The sequence below is a fragment of the Megascapheus bottae genome, chromosome 31 (genome assembly GCF_031878675.1).
Source record: "Megascapheus bottae isolate mThoBot1 chromosome 31, mThoBot2.hap1, whole genome shotgun sequence".
NCBI lineage: Eukaryota > Metazoa > Chordata > Mammalia > Rodentia > Geomyidae > Megascapheus > Megascapheus bottae.
In genome coordinates, this window is record NC_143539.1 from 6,204,624 (window position 1) to 6,219,777 (window position 15,154).

General features: G+C 51.3%; 1 protein-coding gene across 1 annotated transcript; it reads right to left on the reverse strand.

Annotated features, from left to right (window-relative positions):
* Positions 1–3,116: 3,116 nt before the first annotated feature.
* Positions 3,117–11,977, reverse strand: LOC150043810 (cytochrome P450 2F2-like). The gene is made up of 9 exons (XM_090322751.1): positions 11,749–11,977; positions 11,516–11,678; positions 9,197–9,346; positions 7,787–7,947; positions 6,820–6,999; positions 6,307–6,448; positions 5,472–5,659; positions 4,904–5,045; positions 3,117–3,555 (listed from the first exon to the last, which is right to left on the reverse strand). Exons 1-9 carry the CDS (start codon positions 11,917–11,919, stop codon positions 3,374–3,376), a joined length of 1,479 nt encoding a protein of 492 aa, XP_090178877.1. The 5' UTR covers positions 11,920–11,977; the 3' UTR covers positions 3,117–3,373.
* Between the last annotated feature and the right edge of the window lie 3,177 nt (positions 11,978–15,154).

The window sequence follows — 15,154 nt, forward strand, 5'->3', positions numbered from 1 at the left end:
AGAGCTGGGAGATCAACAGAAATAGTAAGCATGCCTCTCTAATGTTCATACCTGTCTTTTTTTTTTTTTTGCCAGTCCTGGGCTTGGGCTCAGGGCTTGAGCACTGTCCTTGGACTTTCTCAAGGCTAGAGCTCTACCACTTGAGCCTCAGCACCACTTCCAACTTTTTGTTACGTATGTGGGGTACCGAGGAATCGAACCCGGGTCTTCGTGCATGCTAGGCAAACACGCTACCACTAGGCCAAACTCCCGGCCCCTCATACCTGTCTTTTAAGTGGACAGGAAATTATAATTAGTCTTAGATTTGGGACAGTTTGCCTGTGGACACTTCTGGATCTCCCATCTCTACTATCCAGACATCTCCTAAGGCCTCCTACCAGGTCCTTAACCCTCCAATCCAGCCCCAGCTTCTGACCATGCTCTCTTCTACCCAATCACCAGATGTTAATCAGTTAGAAGAAGCTAGGGACATTTTCTACCAACTCCAGGACCACATGGAACACAGCAGATAGGAACTAGCCAATTCTTTCTTTTCCGCTTGAATGAATGGCTGTCCTTCCGTCTGCTGTTTGTGTACCCTAATAATTTTTCCTTTCTTATTGTTCAGTCCCTACTAAAGATTTCTTTCCGGTTTCATCCAAAGGCCATACACACGCTCTCTACCTAGGAACCATTACTGCTGCCTTCTCCCAGACTGGATTACATCTCCACCCCTTGTCAGCAGGAAGTAGTCAGAGAGAGCCAGAACCCCTTCATAACTATACAAAGGCTGAAATGTTAGGTCTGTCCTTCCTCTTTGTGAAAGACAATACATACCTTACCAGAAATCACCTGCCCGAAACCAGTAACCACCTGCTGTCAACCCTGACTGTGAGTCAGTAAAGGACCCCAGACTCCGAGGTCCCTTCCTCATCTGCTGAGGTCACACCCTGAACCACCTCATTCATACCTGAGGTTTCCCAGGCTCTGAGATCACTTCCACACCAGCTGGGGCCCTGCCCCTGCCTTTCCTACAGAATACCTCTCACCCACAGTCCCCTCCCTCTTTTCTGTTCTCCCTCCACATGCCTCCGTCTCATGCAGGTCAGCAATTTGCTCTCTCTCCAATAAACTCTTTTCTTCTTTCTTTCTTTTTTCTTTTTCCTAGTCCTGGGCTTGAGCTCAGGGCCTGAGCACTGTCCTTGGACTTTCTCAAGGCTAGAGCTTTACCACTTGAGCCTCAGCACCACTTCTGGCTTTTTCCTATGTATGTGGTACCGAGGAATCGAACCTGTGTCTTCATGCATGCTAAGCAAGCACTCTACCACTAGGCCAAACTCCCGCCCCCCAATAAACTCTTTTCTGCCAGAACCATGTTGTGGTCTACTTTTGCCAAACAGTGCAGTGATCTCCCTCTCTCTCCCCCTTCCCCTCTCTGGCAGTCCTGGGGTTTGATCTCAGGGCCTGGGCATTGTCCTTCAGTACTTTTGCTACAGGTTAGTGCTCTACCACTTAGGTCATAGCACTACTTCTGGCTTTTTGTGTGTGTGTACGTGGTACCAAGGAATCAAACCCATGGCTTCATCCATGCTGCCACATATTCTACCAACTAGGCCACACTCCTGCACTCTTGGCCCCAAGTTTCCTTGAACTCTATACCGGAAGTAATATTATTAGATTTTTTTCTCTCTTTATTTCCCCTTCCCTTTCTTGTACTTTTTTTTTTTTTTGTCATGGGGCTTGAGCTCTGGGCCTGGGTGCTGTCCCTGAGCTCTTCAGCTCAAGGCTACCAACCTACTCCTTGAGCCACAATGTCACTTCCCATTTTCTAGTGATTAATTGGAGATGAGTGTCTCAAGGTCTTCAGTGCCTGGGTTGGTTTTGAACCATAATCCTCAGATCTCAGCCTCCTGAGTAGCTAGGATTACAGGCATGAGCCACCATGCCCGGATCCCCCTCTTGTACGTTTATTTCACATTACAATATTTATTGCTAGCCAGGCACAGGTGGCTCAGGTATTTGGCACTTCTGTGGCTACTAGGATGTGTGTGTGTGTGTGTGTGTGTGTGTGTGTGTGTGTGTGTGTGTGTGCATTTGTGTCTGTGTATACCAGTCTTGGTTAGGAAAGATTTTTTTTTTTGCCAGTCCTGGGCCTTGAACGCAGGGCCTGGGCACTGTCCTTGGGCTTTCTCAAGGCTAGAGCTCTACCATTTAAGCTACAGTACCACTTTTGGCTTTTTGCTATGTTGTGGTACCGAGGAATTGAGCCTAGGTCCTTGTGCATGGTAGGCAAGCACTCAACCACTAGGCCAAACTCCCAGCTCTGTATACCGTTCTTGGAACTTGAGCTCATGTCGTGGGTGCTACCCCTGACCATTTTCACTCAAGGTTGGTGCTCTACCACTTGAGCCACACTCCTATTTCTGGGCTTTTTGGTGGTTCATTGGAGATAAGAGTCTTATAGCCTTTCCTACCCAGGCTGGCTTCAAACCTTGGCCCTCATATCTCAGCCTCCTGAGTAGTAATTACAGTGTTTCTTTTCTTTTTCTTTTTTCTTCTTTTTTTGTCAATAGTGGGGCTTGAACTCTGGACCTGGGTGCTGTCCCTGAGCTCTTCAGCTTAAGGTTACCGCCCTACCCCTCGAAACACAGCACCACTTCTGGGTTTATGGTGGGTAATTAGAGATAAGAGTCTCATGGACTTTAGTGCCCAGGCTGGCTTTGAACATTGATCTTTGGATCTCAGCCTCCTGAGTAGCTAGGATTACAGGCCTGAGCCACCAATCCTGGCTCCAGTTGTTTATTTTCTTAATGACAGCCATTCTGACAATTGATAGACAATCAGTGTCACTGAATTCATCCAAGAGAGTTTACGATCCAGTGGCTGATGGTAGTTATCCTAGCTACTAAGGAGGTTGAGATCTGAGGATTACAGGTCAAGCATCGCGGGCAAAAAAGAAAGGAAGGAAGGAATAAAGTCCCAGTGAGACTCTTATCCCCAATTAACCACTCAAAAACCAGAAGTGGTGCTAAAAATCAAGTGGTAGAGTGCTAGCCTTCAGAAAAAGAGCACAGGGAGCATGCCTAGGTCCTGAGTTCAAGCCCCATGACGTACAAAAATAAAAAATAAAAAATAAATTTGTTTGGAAATGATTCATAAATTCCAGGAAAGGGCGAATCACAGGACACACGGAGCAGGTCCCGGGCACAGGAGAGGGGTTTCTATGCCAAAGTGATTCTGTCTGAACTCACAGTGCATACAGGTACAGGACGGACATGGGTTGACAGGGGAAGGACACGTGACTACCAGACACGAAGGGGAGGTGGAGGAGGACAGAATATTCCCTAGACACCCGCCACCAAGCTCACAGGACAGGCTTCCAGGTGTAGGGGTGTCAGCGGGGGATCATCTTCAACTTGAAAGGCCTGGGCACATTGCCCAGCCCAGAGCTGAGTGGAGTCAGGTCGATGTCCTCGGGCGCCACCAGCGGCTGCAAGGTGAAACGCTGCAGGATGGCGGTGAAGAAGAGGAAGAGTTCCATTCTGGCCAGAGACTCCCCCAGACACAGCCTGCGCCCTGCAGGGGTGCCAGAGGAGGGACCGGAGGAGTGAAGGCCAGATAAGGGGTTGAGGGACTGCACCTTGCTCCCCCAAACCCTCAGAGGAAATCCTGAGGCTAGGAAGGTGCTTGGAGAAATTGGAGCAAATGCAAATTCAAAGCACAGCAGCTGTCCCGGGTTCAAATTTGGACAGTGTCAGAAATAATTTTTCTGCTGTTAGGCAAGACAGTTTCTGGGCATTTTGAGTGTGCATGTGCTGGGCTAGAGCTTGAACTCAGCTCCTGGGAGTCGTCCCTTGGCTTTTTCACACAAGGCTGGCTCTCTTCTACTTCAACCATAGCCCTTCTTCTAGCTTCTTTGGGGGTTAATTATAGCTAAGAGTCTGATGGTCTTTTCTGTCCTAGCTGGCCTTCAGCTGTGATCCTGCAGCTCTCAGCCTCCTAAGGAAGCAGGATTACAAGAGTGAGCCCCAGAGCCTGATTTATATTCTGCATATTCATGGGTGTAGGAGTTGAGGCTAAGAGAAGGGAAGAAACAAATCCAAGATCACACAGACAGGATGGGGATGGGGGTGCAAACCATCTGGGTGAGCAGCTGTGAGCCCAGCTCCAGCTCCTTCCCTGGTAATCCTTCCCAGGCATGGTGGGGTTCGTACAAGTGAATATGCTCATTTATTATTTTTCTCCTTGCCACAGAGAAAATGGGGAATTTCCCATTGAACCAAAATAAAGGATTGAACCAAAATAAAGCACCAAGCTGGGGCTGGGAGTTTGGCCTAGTGGTTAAAGTGCTTGCCTAGCATGCATGAAGACCCGGGTTCGATTCCTCGGTACCACATACATAGAAAAAAGCCGGAAGTGGTGCTGAGGCTCAAGTGGTAGAGCTCTATCCTTGAGAAAGTCCAAGGACAGTGCTCAGGCGCTGAGCTCAAGCCCAGGACTGGCAAAAAAAAAAAAAAAAAAAAAAAAAGCACCAAGCTGGCAACTATGTCATTTAGTGTAAGAGATTTGAAGTTACTTTTGAGTTCAGAGAGCATTCAAAGACAAGCATGGATGTGATGAACAAGCAAGGGAGTTTATGGAGTGAAATGAGAGCTACGGCTGATCTATAGCTACGCACGAGGATTATATCTGCTGAGGATGTTTCAAAGCCAGCTAGTGCAAGAAAGTCCATGAAACACTTATCTCCAATTACCCAGCAAAAAGCTGGAAGTGGAGCTCAAGTGGTAGAGGACCAGATTTCATGGGGGAGGGGGGAACACCTGAGAATACAAGATGGGACTTCAAACCCCAGTTATGGGGAAGGGGGGAGGAGGTGTGGGTGTGGAGGGACAACAAGGCTTGGAAGATTGACTCATGTACTCACCAGCTGAGAAGGGCATTAAGGCTGGACTCTTCTTGAAAGACTGATTGGCTTCTAGAAAATGGTCAGGGTTGAATTCATGGGGAGTCTTGAACTGGCTGGGGTCTTGGTGCACGGTGTTAAGGAGGGTGATGACATCAGTGCCCTGTGAGGATGGGGAGGGGTTGGCTTTGTGCAAGCTGACATTTGCACTTTATAGATACCTGGAGTTCGAGGGCACATGGAAGGGGCAGAGGAGAGGCCACGGGACTCCATCTGGGGTTCCCGTGATGCTGGTGTGTGTGGTGGCGTCTGAGGAAGGAAGGGGGGGCGTCCCGCCCGTATAAGCAGATGCTCAGTGTCTAGGTGGGGAGACGTCTCAGAACCGGGGTTCTGGCCACAGGAGATCCTAGGACGCAGTGCGCACCCCCGGGGACTGGAACGAGGAGCCCCGGCGGCGCGTGCTGGTGGCAGGCCAGGGGTGTGGGATTCCCAGGTCCTGGAAGGGGCTGGGGTGGAGGGCTGCCCTGTGGCGAGGCCCGGGCGCCACGGGCAGGGGGAAGAGCGGGAGGCGGGTCGGGTGGGAGCGCACCTCGGGGATCAGGAAGCCGCGGAACTCCGTGTCCTTGATGACGCGGTGCGGCAGGCTCATGGGGATGACGTCAGCGAAGCGCTGCACCTCGTGGATCACGGCGTCGGTGTAGGGCATGGCGGCGCGGTCCTCCAGCGTGGGCTGGCGCGAGTGCCCCACCACCTTGTCGATCTCTTCCTGCACGCGGGCTGGAGGCCGAGGGGGAAGGCGGGGCGGGCCGGTCACCAGGGTGAGCCGGGAGCCCGGGAGGGGCCCTAGAGAGGACCCGTGGGTGTGCAGGGCTGAGTGAGAGTGCGCGCGGAGCGGGTGGGCGCGCGGGCGCCTGAGGGAGGGGCTGTGTGGGCGGGACTTCCGGCCGCTGCTGGGGTCCTGTGGGCGGGGCTTCCAGGACCGGGCCGGTGACTGGTGGGCATCGTGGTGGGACGGTGCGCGCCTGTGTGTGAGCGGGAAGAATCTTGGGGATCAATCCAGGGGCCAGGGGTGGAGAAATAGGGAGTCCCACACTGGGCCTTGTGGGCGTGGGGAGATAAAGGAGGGTTGGCTATGGGTTGAGAGGTCTGTTGGAGGGCGTGGTTGTAGGCGTGGCTTGTGCAGGGCAGGGGCGTGGCTTGGGTGAGATCCAGGGCATGGTCGGGGGTGTGGTTAGAAGCACAGCTGGAGGTGGACTTGGGGTGTGGCTTTGGGCAAGGTTTTGGGAAGACCAGGGAATTGTGCTCCAAGGCTGGATCCCTACACACCCGGTTAGATCTGGCTAGGAGGCGTGGACCCTGCCCACTTTCCCGGGGCGCCTCAGGCTTTACCGCTATGTGTGGTCGTAATCAGAGCCAGCTCGCACCTTGAATTTTGGGGTATTTCATGAGTATGAGGAAGGCGTAGCGCATCGTGGTGCCCACTGTCTCCGTGCCACCGAAAAGCAGGTTATGCGTGGTCATCAGCAGGGTGTTCATTTGGAAGTGGGTGAGCGGGTCCTTCTTCTCCTGCAGAGATTGACACGGGATGGTACAGGTCAGGGCCCAGGGATTCCACTCCCAGCCCTGCGCCACGGTGCTGGGTGCCAGGTGGGCTTACTCCCTGGTTACCTTTCCAGGGAGATGGGGCGGGTTGGGGGCGCGGCTTGGGAGGGGGCAGAGTCCAGCTGGTGAAAACCTCAGTCCCAGAATTCAGGATGAAGTCAGCACTGGCAATGAGCCGTTAATTAGGACTCTCAACAGAGCCCAGTACCCCAAATGGTCTTCCAGGAGAAAATTGTTCAGCCCCTGCACAATCTGGGATCGCTGGAGGTTTGTGGTCCGGGTAGCGAGAGAGTTTCAGGCTCGACTACAGGTGGGATTTCCAAGGCAAGGATTACCTCTGCCATCTTGGTGAGGAAACAATCGATGAAGTCCCGGGGGTTGTCGGGGTCTAGAGAAGCCTGGTGTTCGCGGACGCTGCGGGCGATCAGATCTTTCATACCTCTGAAGTTCTGGAACATTCGTCGGTGTGACCCCACAGGCAGCCAGTCGAGAAGACCCGGGAAGATGTTGTAGAGCTGGGGATGGGGAAGAGTTGGAGGGGCTTGGAGGATTAGGCAGGGCGTGTTTGTGTTCTTTCTTTACTTTCCTGTGTTGCCTGTCCTCGAGCTTGAACTCAGGTCCTGGCTCCTCTCCCTGATTGTTTTTGCTCAAGGCTAGCTCTCACTTCAACCACACTTTTCATTTTGGGTATTTGGGTGGTTAATGGGAAATAAGCGTCTCACAGACTTTTTTGTCTGGGCTGGGTTTGAACTGGATTTCTCAGATCTGTCCCTACTCAGTAGCTAGAATTATAGGCGGGAGTGCTGGTATGGTATTTGTGGGGGGGAGGGTTGGAAAGAGACATGCTGTAAATCAAGAGCTTTAAGGAGACAGGACACCTATATGGTCGGGAGTGACCAGAGCCTTAGAGGAAATGTGAATGGCAGAGAGTGGGGGTTGGGGACCGGGGGGCGATGGGGGGAGGTATGCAGACTGGGTTAATGAAGGTTCTTTCAACAGAGAATGTGGCCATATAAGAAAAGTCTTGCTGGGATTGAGTCCGTGGACGTTCTATCCCAGAAGGGTGGGACCAGACTGGACCAATAGATGCCTCTTCTCCACAGGGGCGTGGCCCGAGGGGGGCGTGACCAGACTGGACCAATAGAGGTCCCTTCTTCAGAGGGGCGTGGTCAGATGGGCGGGGCCAGAGTGAATCCAGGCGCAGCATTTTCTGTGCGGGCTCTTTCCAGTGGCATTTCAATCTTAGTAACCACCCCTCCCACCTCACCCCCAGCCCGGCTCTGTCCCGCCTCAGCTGCTGACCTCGCCCCAGGGACTGCTCATGATCTGGAAGTTGTCGTTGATGAAGCGGATAATGGTCAGCAGGCGCTCGTCGCTGTAATCGAAGCGGTGGCCGAAGATCACCGAGCAGATGATGTTGGACACGGAGCGGCTCAGTATGAACACTGGGTCGAAGGGCTCCCCTGAGGGGTGGAGGAGGGGGGAAGGGGACGGAGTCAGGTGTCCAGCTGTGGAAGACACCCTGTGCCACCCAGGCCTCTCAGCCCCATGCTGCCTCGGCTCCAACTGGCACGCTGGCTGGCCATGCAGCCACAGACCCAGCTCACAAGTTGTGGCAGCCACATTGCACCCGCCAGGCAGGCTGCGCACCAGACCCAGAAAGTACTCAGGGAGACACTGGGCCTCTGAAAACCACAGCATTCTGCAGATTTCCACAAGACCCCACCAACAGAACGGGTTTTTCCTGCCATGACAGCACGTTCCAGATGATCAGACTTGACAGAACACATGTAGCTGCCTCTCTCTCTCTCTCTCTCTCTCTCTCTCTCTCTCTCTCTCTCTCTCTCTCTCACACACACACACACACACACACACACCCCTACACAGAGGAACACAATGCTCACAGTCTCCAAAAGCCACACAGGCCACAGTCAACAGGGGCAGAGGAACCATCTGAACAGAGCCACCCAGACCCATTAGTCCCAGCCCAGTCTACTGCTAAGGACACTGTGTTTGAAGCCTGACTTGGGCTCCCCAGGTCCTCAGGTGACCTGGGCCTGCAGAAGTCCAGTTCCCTTAAGCTCAGTTTTGTCTGCAGTCAAATGGACTTCGTGGAATCACCCCCTTCATGAGGCAATTGGAAGAGGTCAGTGATGGTGGGCGGGGTCTCCTGGGTGTGATCTGACCCATTAGGAGACTGTGGAATAATGCTTCCCCCTCCCCTCAAGAAGTCCATGTCCCCTTCCTTACAACCTGTGCTTTTCAGGGCCATGTGTTGGCCTAGCGGTAGAGTGCTTGCCTAGCATGCACAAAGACCCAGGTTAAATTCCTCAGTACCACATACATAGACAGAAGCCAGAAATGGTTGTGTGGTTCAAGTGGTAAAGCTCTAGCCTTGAGAGAGTCCAAAGGCAGTGCCCCGGCCCTGACTTCAAGGCCCAGGACTGGCAAAAAAATAAAGTTGTAACCTGTGCTTTTCACAGTAAAAGGGACTTTCAGATGTGATAAAGAATGGAGACAGCCAGGAGGAGCTGGTGCCTCACGCCTGAAATCTCGGTCATAAGCAGAAGGGCCTCTAGGGGCGCCATTCTCATAATGAGTCAAGTGAGGGCCCTCCAGAGGTTTTGCATTCACATCAGTGCCTACTAAGAAGGGTGCATGTTGATTAGGGGTGGAGACTGCATTCACTAAGGACTCCTTTTCCACCCTGACCTTGTGTCTTCTGCAGGGACTCTAGCAGGAAGCTGCCTTCCTCCAGGATCCTCTCCTCCATGCTTCTCTTTCCCATCCCAAAGTTCCGTAGAATCTGGACAGAGAACTTTCTCAGGACCTTCCACCGTTCTCCATTGGAGAAAGCAAGGCCTAAGGAGAAGAGGAGTGGTTAGCCCAATGGACATCTCAGTTCCGGAATCCCCCTTTTGCTGGTGTTTCCTGGAAGATAGACTGATTCTCTTTTCAGGAAACCTCCAGGGTGGGTGAGATTGTTTTGTTTGAGTTTCCACAGGGCCTTGGGATTTCCTTTCCTCACTTCTGGACATCCTGACTCTTTAAGAACCTCATGACTGCTGAGTGCTGATGGCTCACACCTGTCATCCTAGCTGAGATCTGAGGATCATGACTCCAACCCAACCTGGGCAGGGAAGTCTGCCAGAGTCTTACATGCAATGAGCCACAAAAAAATAGTTGGAAGTGGAGCTGGGCTCAAGTGTTAGAGCAACTATCTTGGGGCATAAAAGCTGAGGGCCAGCACTCAGTTTCTGAGTTTAAGCCACACATAAAGACTCTCCTAACTATTTAGTGAAGTGCTAGTCAGAAGCCAGGACAGAGGCTTAGGACGGTCCCTACTCTCCTTGCTTTTGCCTAGTGGGAGCCTTGTTGGTGATTACGCATTAAGCATTGCACAAATAAGAGAGAATAAACAAGGAAAATAAACCTTGGGTCACTGGGATCCTGACCTAGAACAAGACTGGCTGCTGGGTATTTGCCAAGTCCTTCTTGAAGGTTATCTTATTCTTCCTCCTAATTACTATAGACCCCTGGCCTACTACTGGCTTCATACTGATAGACAGTCTCATATTGAGTTGCATTTCCCAATTGACTTTGAACCATAGGATAATACCTTGAATTTGTTTTTCAAACTTTTTTTTTTTGGAGGTCATGGGACTTGAACTCTGGGCCTGGGCGCCCCTTCTGTTTTTTTTTTCTGGTGATTAATTGGAGGTAAGAATCTCATGGACTTTTTTTAGTGCCCAGGCTGGCTTTGAACCATGAACCTCAGATCTCAGCTTGCTCAGTATTTAGGATTACAGGTGTGAGCTTCTGTGCCTGGATTGCTTTTCAAACATATTATATGCTGGGGTTTACACTCAGTGCCTGGGCAGTGTCCTTGAGATGTCTTTTCACCCCTTAATTCTAGCACTCTATTACAAAGTCACAGTTCCGCTTCTGGCTTTCTGGTGGTTGATTGGAGACTCCAGTCTCATAGACCCTCCTTCCTGGACTTTCTTTGCACTGTGATCTTCTACATGTTAGCCTTCTGATTAGCTAGGATTACAAACATACCACCAGTGCCTGGCTTTGCAATGACTTTTGAGGTCAGTCAATAGTCCTTATCACATAGTTTCCCTTGAATGAGAGATGTATGCTTCAAAAATGTTGATTTCCAAGTTCATGGGGGACTGAGCAGAGGAGGATTTTAGAATGTGTGATATGAGCTATTGAATGGTGGAGCGCAGAGGTGAGTCTGGGTTGAGATGCTCACTAGAGTGGTGAGAACAAGGAGAGAGAAGGTAATGAGGCTGATGATAGACTGGGCTCGAGGCTGGGTGGGGGAATGGGGGTCGGTGGAAGAAGGACTTGGGAGTTTGGACTTGAGTTTGACTTTGGCAATGACAGTGAGATTAAGGTTGAAAATGAAGTTTGGACTTGTGTTGAAAACAGTGAGGTTTGGCAACTTAGGTGAGTAATTAGGATGGAAGATTTGACTGGTGGAGGATGGGGAGAAATGACTAGAGAATTCAGTGTAATGAGATTAAGGTGGGGCTGATAGTAGAATTTAAGAAGAGAGGGGGCTGGGAATGTGGCCTAGTGGTAGTGTACGCCTAGCATGCATGAAACCCACGGTTTGCTTCATCAGTACCTCATACACAGAAAAAGCCAGCAGTGGTGCTGTGGCTCAAGTGGTAGTGTTAGCCTTGAGTAAAAGAAGGTCAAGGACAGTGCCCAGGCTGTAAGTTCAAGCCCCAGGACTGGCCAAAAAAAATTGGATGCTGGTTAGTGATATAGCTACTCAGGAGGGTCAGATCTGAGGATCGTGTTCAATGGGCAGGAAAGTCTGTGAGACTCTATGTCCAATGAACCACCAAAAAAGCCAGAGTGGAGCTTGGCTCAAGTGGCAGAGCACTAGACTTAAGCACAGAGCTGGAGTTGGATAGTGATGGGGTTGGGATGGAGCTGCAGTTCAAGGTCCTGGGGTGACTGGAGGTGGGAAAGCTTGGGGCATGGTGGAGGAGGAGGAGGGGAGACACTCACCATCGCCCTTGGTAAAGTTGAAAAACACTGGGTAATGTCCACGGCCACTGAAGTCCTCGCCCTGGTCCACCAGCGCCTCCTTCACCGTTTGGTACCCGCTCAGCACCACCACGCGCCTGGGCCCCAGGTACACGGTGTACACGGAGCCGTATTCCTTGCTCAGCTGAGGAGGGGAGGAGGAGGTCACGGGGGCTCTTGCCCCCTCCTCCCACCCCCAAGGGCCCGTCCCCCACCTTGGTGAGGGAGGTCAGCAGGTCTTGGGAGCGGAGCTGCAGCAGGTTCCCCAGAACCGGGAGAGGCCTGGGCCCCGGGGGCAGCCGGCCCTTGCCCCGAGAGCCCAAGGACAGGAGCAGGGAGACCCCTGCCAGCAGCAGGAGCAGCACCGCCGTGCCCACGCCGTCCATGCCAGGCAGCCTCTGGCTCTGCAAGGCAAAGGCAGGTGAGAGCAGCTCCTCTCTGTCCTCCTGTCCTCCTGGAGTCTTCCTTCCTCAGGTCACTGCAATGGGGCAGAGAGAGGGAGAAAGGAGGTGGAGGGAAGCAGAGAGGTCAGAGGAGAGGAGAGAAGAGGAGAGAAGAGGAGAGGAGAAGAGGGGAGGGCAGGGGAGAGGAGGGGAGGGGAGGGGAAGGGAGGACAAAACAGAGGCAAGATAGTAGAAACAGACAGAGGTGAAGATCAGAGAGTCTGAGAAATAACAGGGCACAGACAGCTATGTGTTCTTAGTTAGATGTCTGTCTATCTATCTATCTATCTATCTATCTATCTATCTATCTATCTATCTCTATCATTTACTCAGCTAGTTAGTTATCTATCAAGTTAGTTATCTATCTACTGTTTCTAGGCACAGAGATTAGACAAATCAAAATATAGAGATTGAGGTACATTGGACCTTTCTCTCTGGAGGGACTCTTAGAAAGACAGGAGAGATGGAGATGAGGAAACAGAGAGGTTCAGTTACTTAGAAAAAATGAAGGGGGCAACAAGCACAAATGGAGCCAAGCTTTCACTCAACAACAAAAATAAAAACACCCCCCCAAAGGAACAACAAAAGCAGAAATATTTCAGGAGAGTGAGAAAGAGAGAGAGAGAGAGAGACAGAGAGAGAGAGAGAGAGAGACAGAGAGACAGAGAGACAGAGAGACAGAGAGACAGAGAGAGAGACACACAGAGAGAGACAGAGACAGAGAGAGACAGAGAGACAGAGACAGAGACAGAAAAAGAAAGAAAAGACTGAGTAGAAGAAAAAGAGCCACAGAAACAGAACACACACCCAGAGACACCTTGATTCCCACACAGGCTGGCAGGTAAGGTTGGGGTGAGGTTGATATGGAATCTACAGCCTTAGCTTTGGGGAGTCCCCCCTTCTCCGAGCCCTCCTTCCACTGCCTGCCATTCACAGCTGAGGTAACTTTGGGAGATCTAGGGGGTGGTGACTTCTCAAGTTGTTTTTATCTGCACCTACCCTATCCCCACCCACCTTCCCACCATGCTCTGGGCCAGCAGTCATGGAAGAGGGGTGGCCATAGCCCAGGAACCCTCCTTTACCTGGGGCCTTCTAGCCTGCAGGCTGAGCTGGGCTCTCCCAGCTGTGGTCAGTGTTAGATGTGGGTCCCAGATCAGGGCAAAGGCTCTTCTGCTCTAGGCTGGGCTCTGGGGAGGGTGGGGTTGGGGGGTGTGACTGCAGGAGGGGGCTGGCCTGGACAGGAGCAGATCCAGTGCTGCGCTGAGTTCCTTTGTCATTTTTTTTGGTCATGGGTTTCAACTCAAGTCTTGGCCTCTGTCTTTGAGCTCCTTTTGTTCAAAGCTACTACCACTTTGAACCAGGGCATTATTTCCATTTTTCTGGTAGTTCACTGGAGATAAGAGTCTCATAGACTTTTGTGCCCAAGCTGGCTTTGAACCCTGATCCTCAGATCTCAGCTTCCCCAGTAGCTAGGATGAGAGTTGTGAGACATTAGCAACTCTCTCCTTTGTCATTTTGGAAACTTTGGTTTTTATGTCTCTGGGTTTAAGGCCAATGCTGCAACTTACTGGCCAGAGACCTTGGGGAAGCCAAATTCTTCCCTGGAATTTTCTTGTGTCTAGGAGGCTGAGTTTCCAGAGCTTCTGTTTCCATCCTCTCCTCATCTCCTCTTCTTCCTCCTCCTCCTCTTTACATACATTCATACATATATATATACATATATATATATACACTCATACACACACATATCTCCATCTATCTATCTATCTGTCTGTCTGTCTGTCTGTCTGTCTGTCTGTCTGTCTATGGAGAGAAAGTCTGCTGGTCCTTTGGATTCAACTCAGAGCCTAGGTTATGTTCCCTAGCTTTATTTTTGCTCAAGACTTGTGCTCTACCACTTGTGCCACAGCTCCATGTCCTTTATATCTAGTCTTTGTTTCTTCATCTTAAAAGATGTTTGTCTCAAATTTTTTTTTTGCCAGTCCTGGGCTTGGGCTCAGGGCTTGAGCACTGTCCTTGGACTTTCTCAAGGCTAGAGCTCTACCACTTGAGCCTCAGCACCACTTCCAGCTTTTTGCTATGTATGCGGGGTACGGAGGAATTGAACCCAGGTCTTCATGCATGCTAGGCAAGCACTCTACCACTAGGCCAAACTCCCGGCCCCGTTTGTCTCAAATTTTGTGGGATCTCATTAGGCTTCTGTCTTGGGGCCAGGGGAGGCGTGGGTGGGCAGGGAGGACCTCATGCAAATTCCTGTTGGTTCTCTCCTTCATTTGTGTCTTGCATCTTTGCCTTGCTTTCTCCTTTTTTTTTTGCCAGTCCTGGGGTTTGAAGTCAGGGCCTGAGCACTGTCCTTGGGCTTTCTCAAGGCTAGTGATCTGCGACTTGAGCCACAGCACTGCTTGCAGTTTTTTATTTTGTATGTGGTACTGAGGAATCGAACCCAGGTCTTCATGCATGCTAGGGAAGCACTCTATCACTAGGCCAAACTCCCAGCCTAGGAGCAGGTTTTTTTTTTGTTGTTTGTTTTTGTGGGTCATGAGCCTTGAACTCTGGGCCCGAGCATTGTCCCCGAGCTCTCCAACTCAAGGCTATAGTCCAGCCTCACTTTGCGTTTTCTAGTGATTAACCGAAGATAAGATCTCACAGTCCTTAGTGCCAGGGCTGGCTTTGAACCATGATCCTCAGATCTCAGCCTCCTGAGGAGCTAGGATTGAAGAGTGGAAAAATACTTGTTGGTGAAATAACCTCCCTCGCCCCAGGCCTTGTTCTGGGAATCAAAAAACCGCAGAAAACACTTATTAACCGGGACGTGAAGCCCAGGTGGCAACGGTTCATCGCCCGGCGGTTAGACACCTGAGCTCTGACCAATCCTGAAGTCACCAGTGGTTCAATAAAAGCTGTGTGTAATCTCTGCTCCGGGCCTCTTAGCATCACCGGCAAGGAGTGCGTGGAGGACCGAGTTCGAACTCGCAATAAACGACCCTTGCTGCTTTGATTTGACTTCGGTCTCTGGTGGTCCTTTTGGGGGTCTTCGGAATTCGGGTACAACACTTGGGGGCTCGTCCGGGATCCCCCAAGCCCACCCAGACGCCTGGTCAATGGGTCGTAGGAAGTCGGCTGGTAAGTGATTCGACTCTGTCTCTGTGTATTGTCTGTTATTCTGGATTGCCTGCAG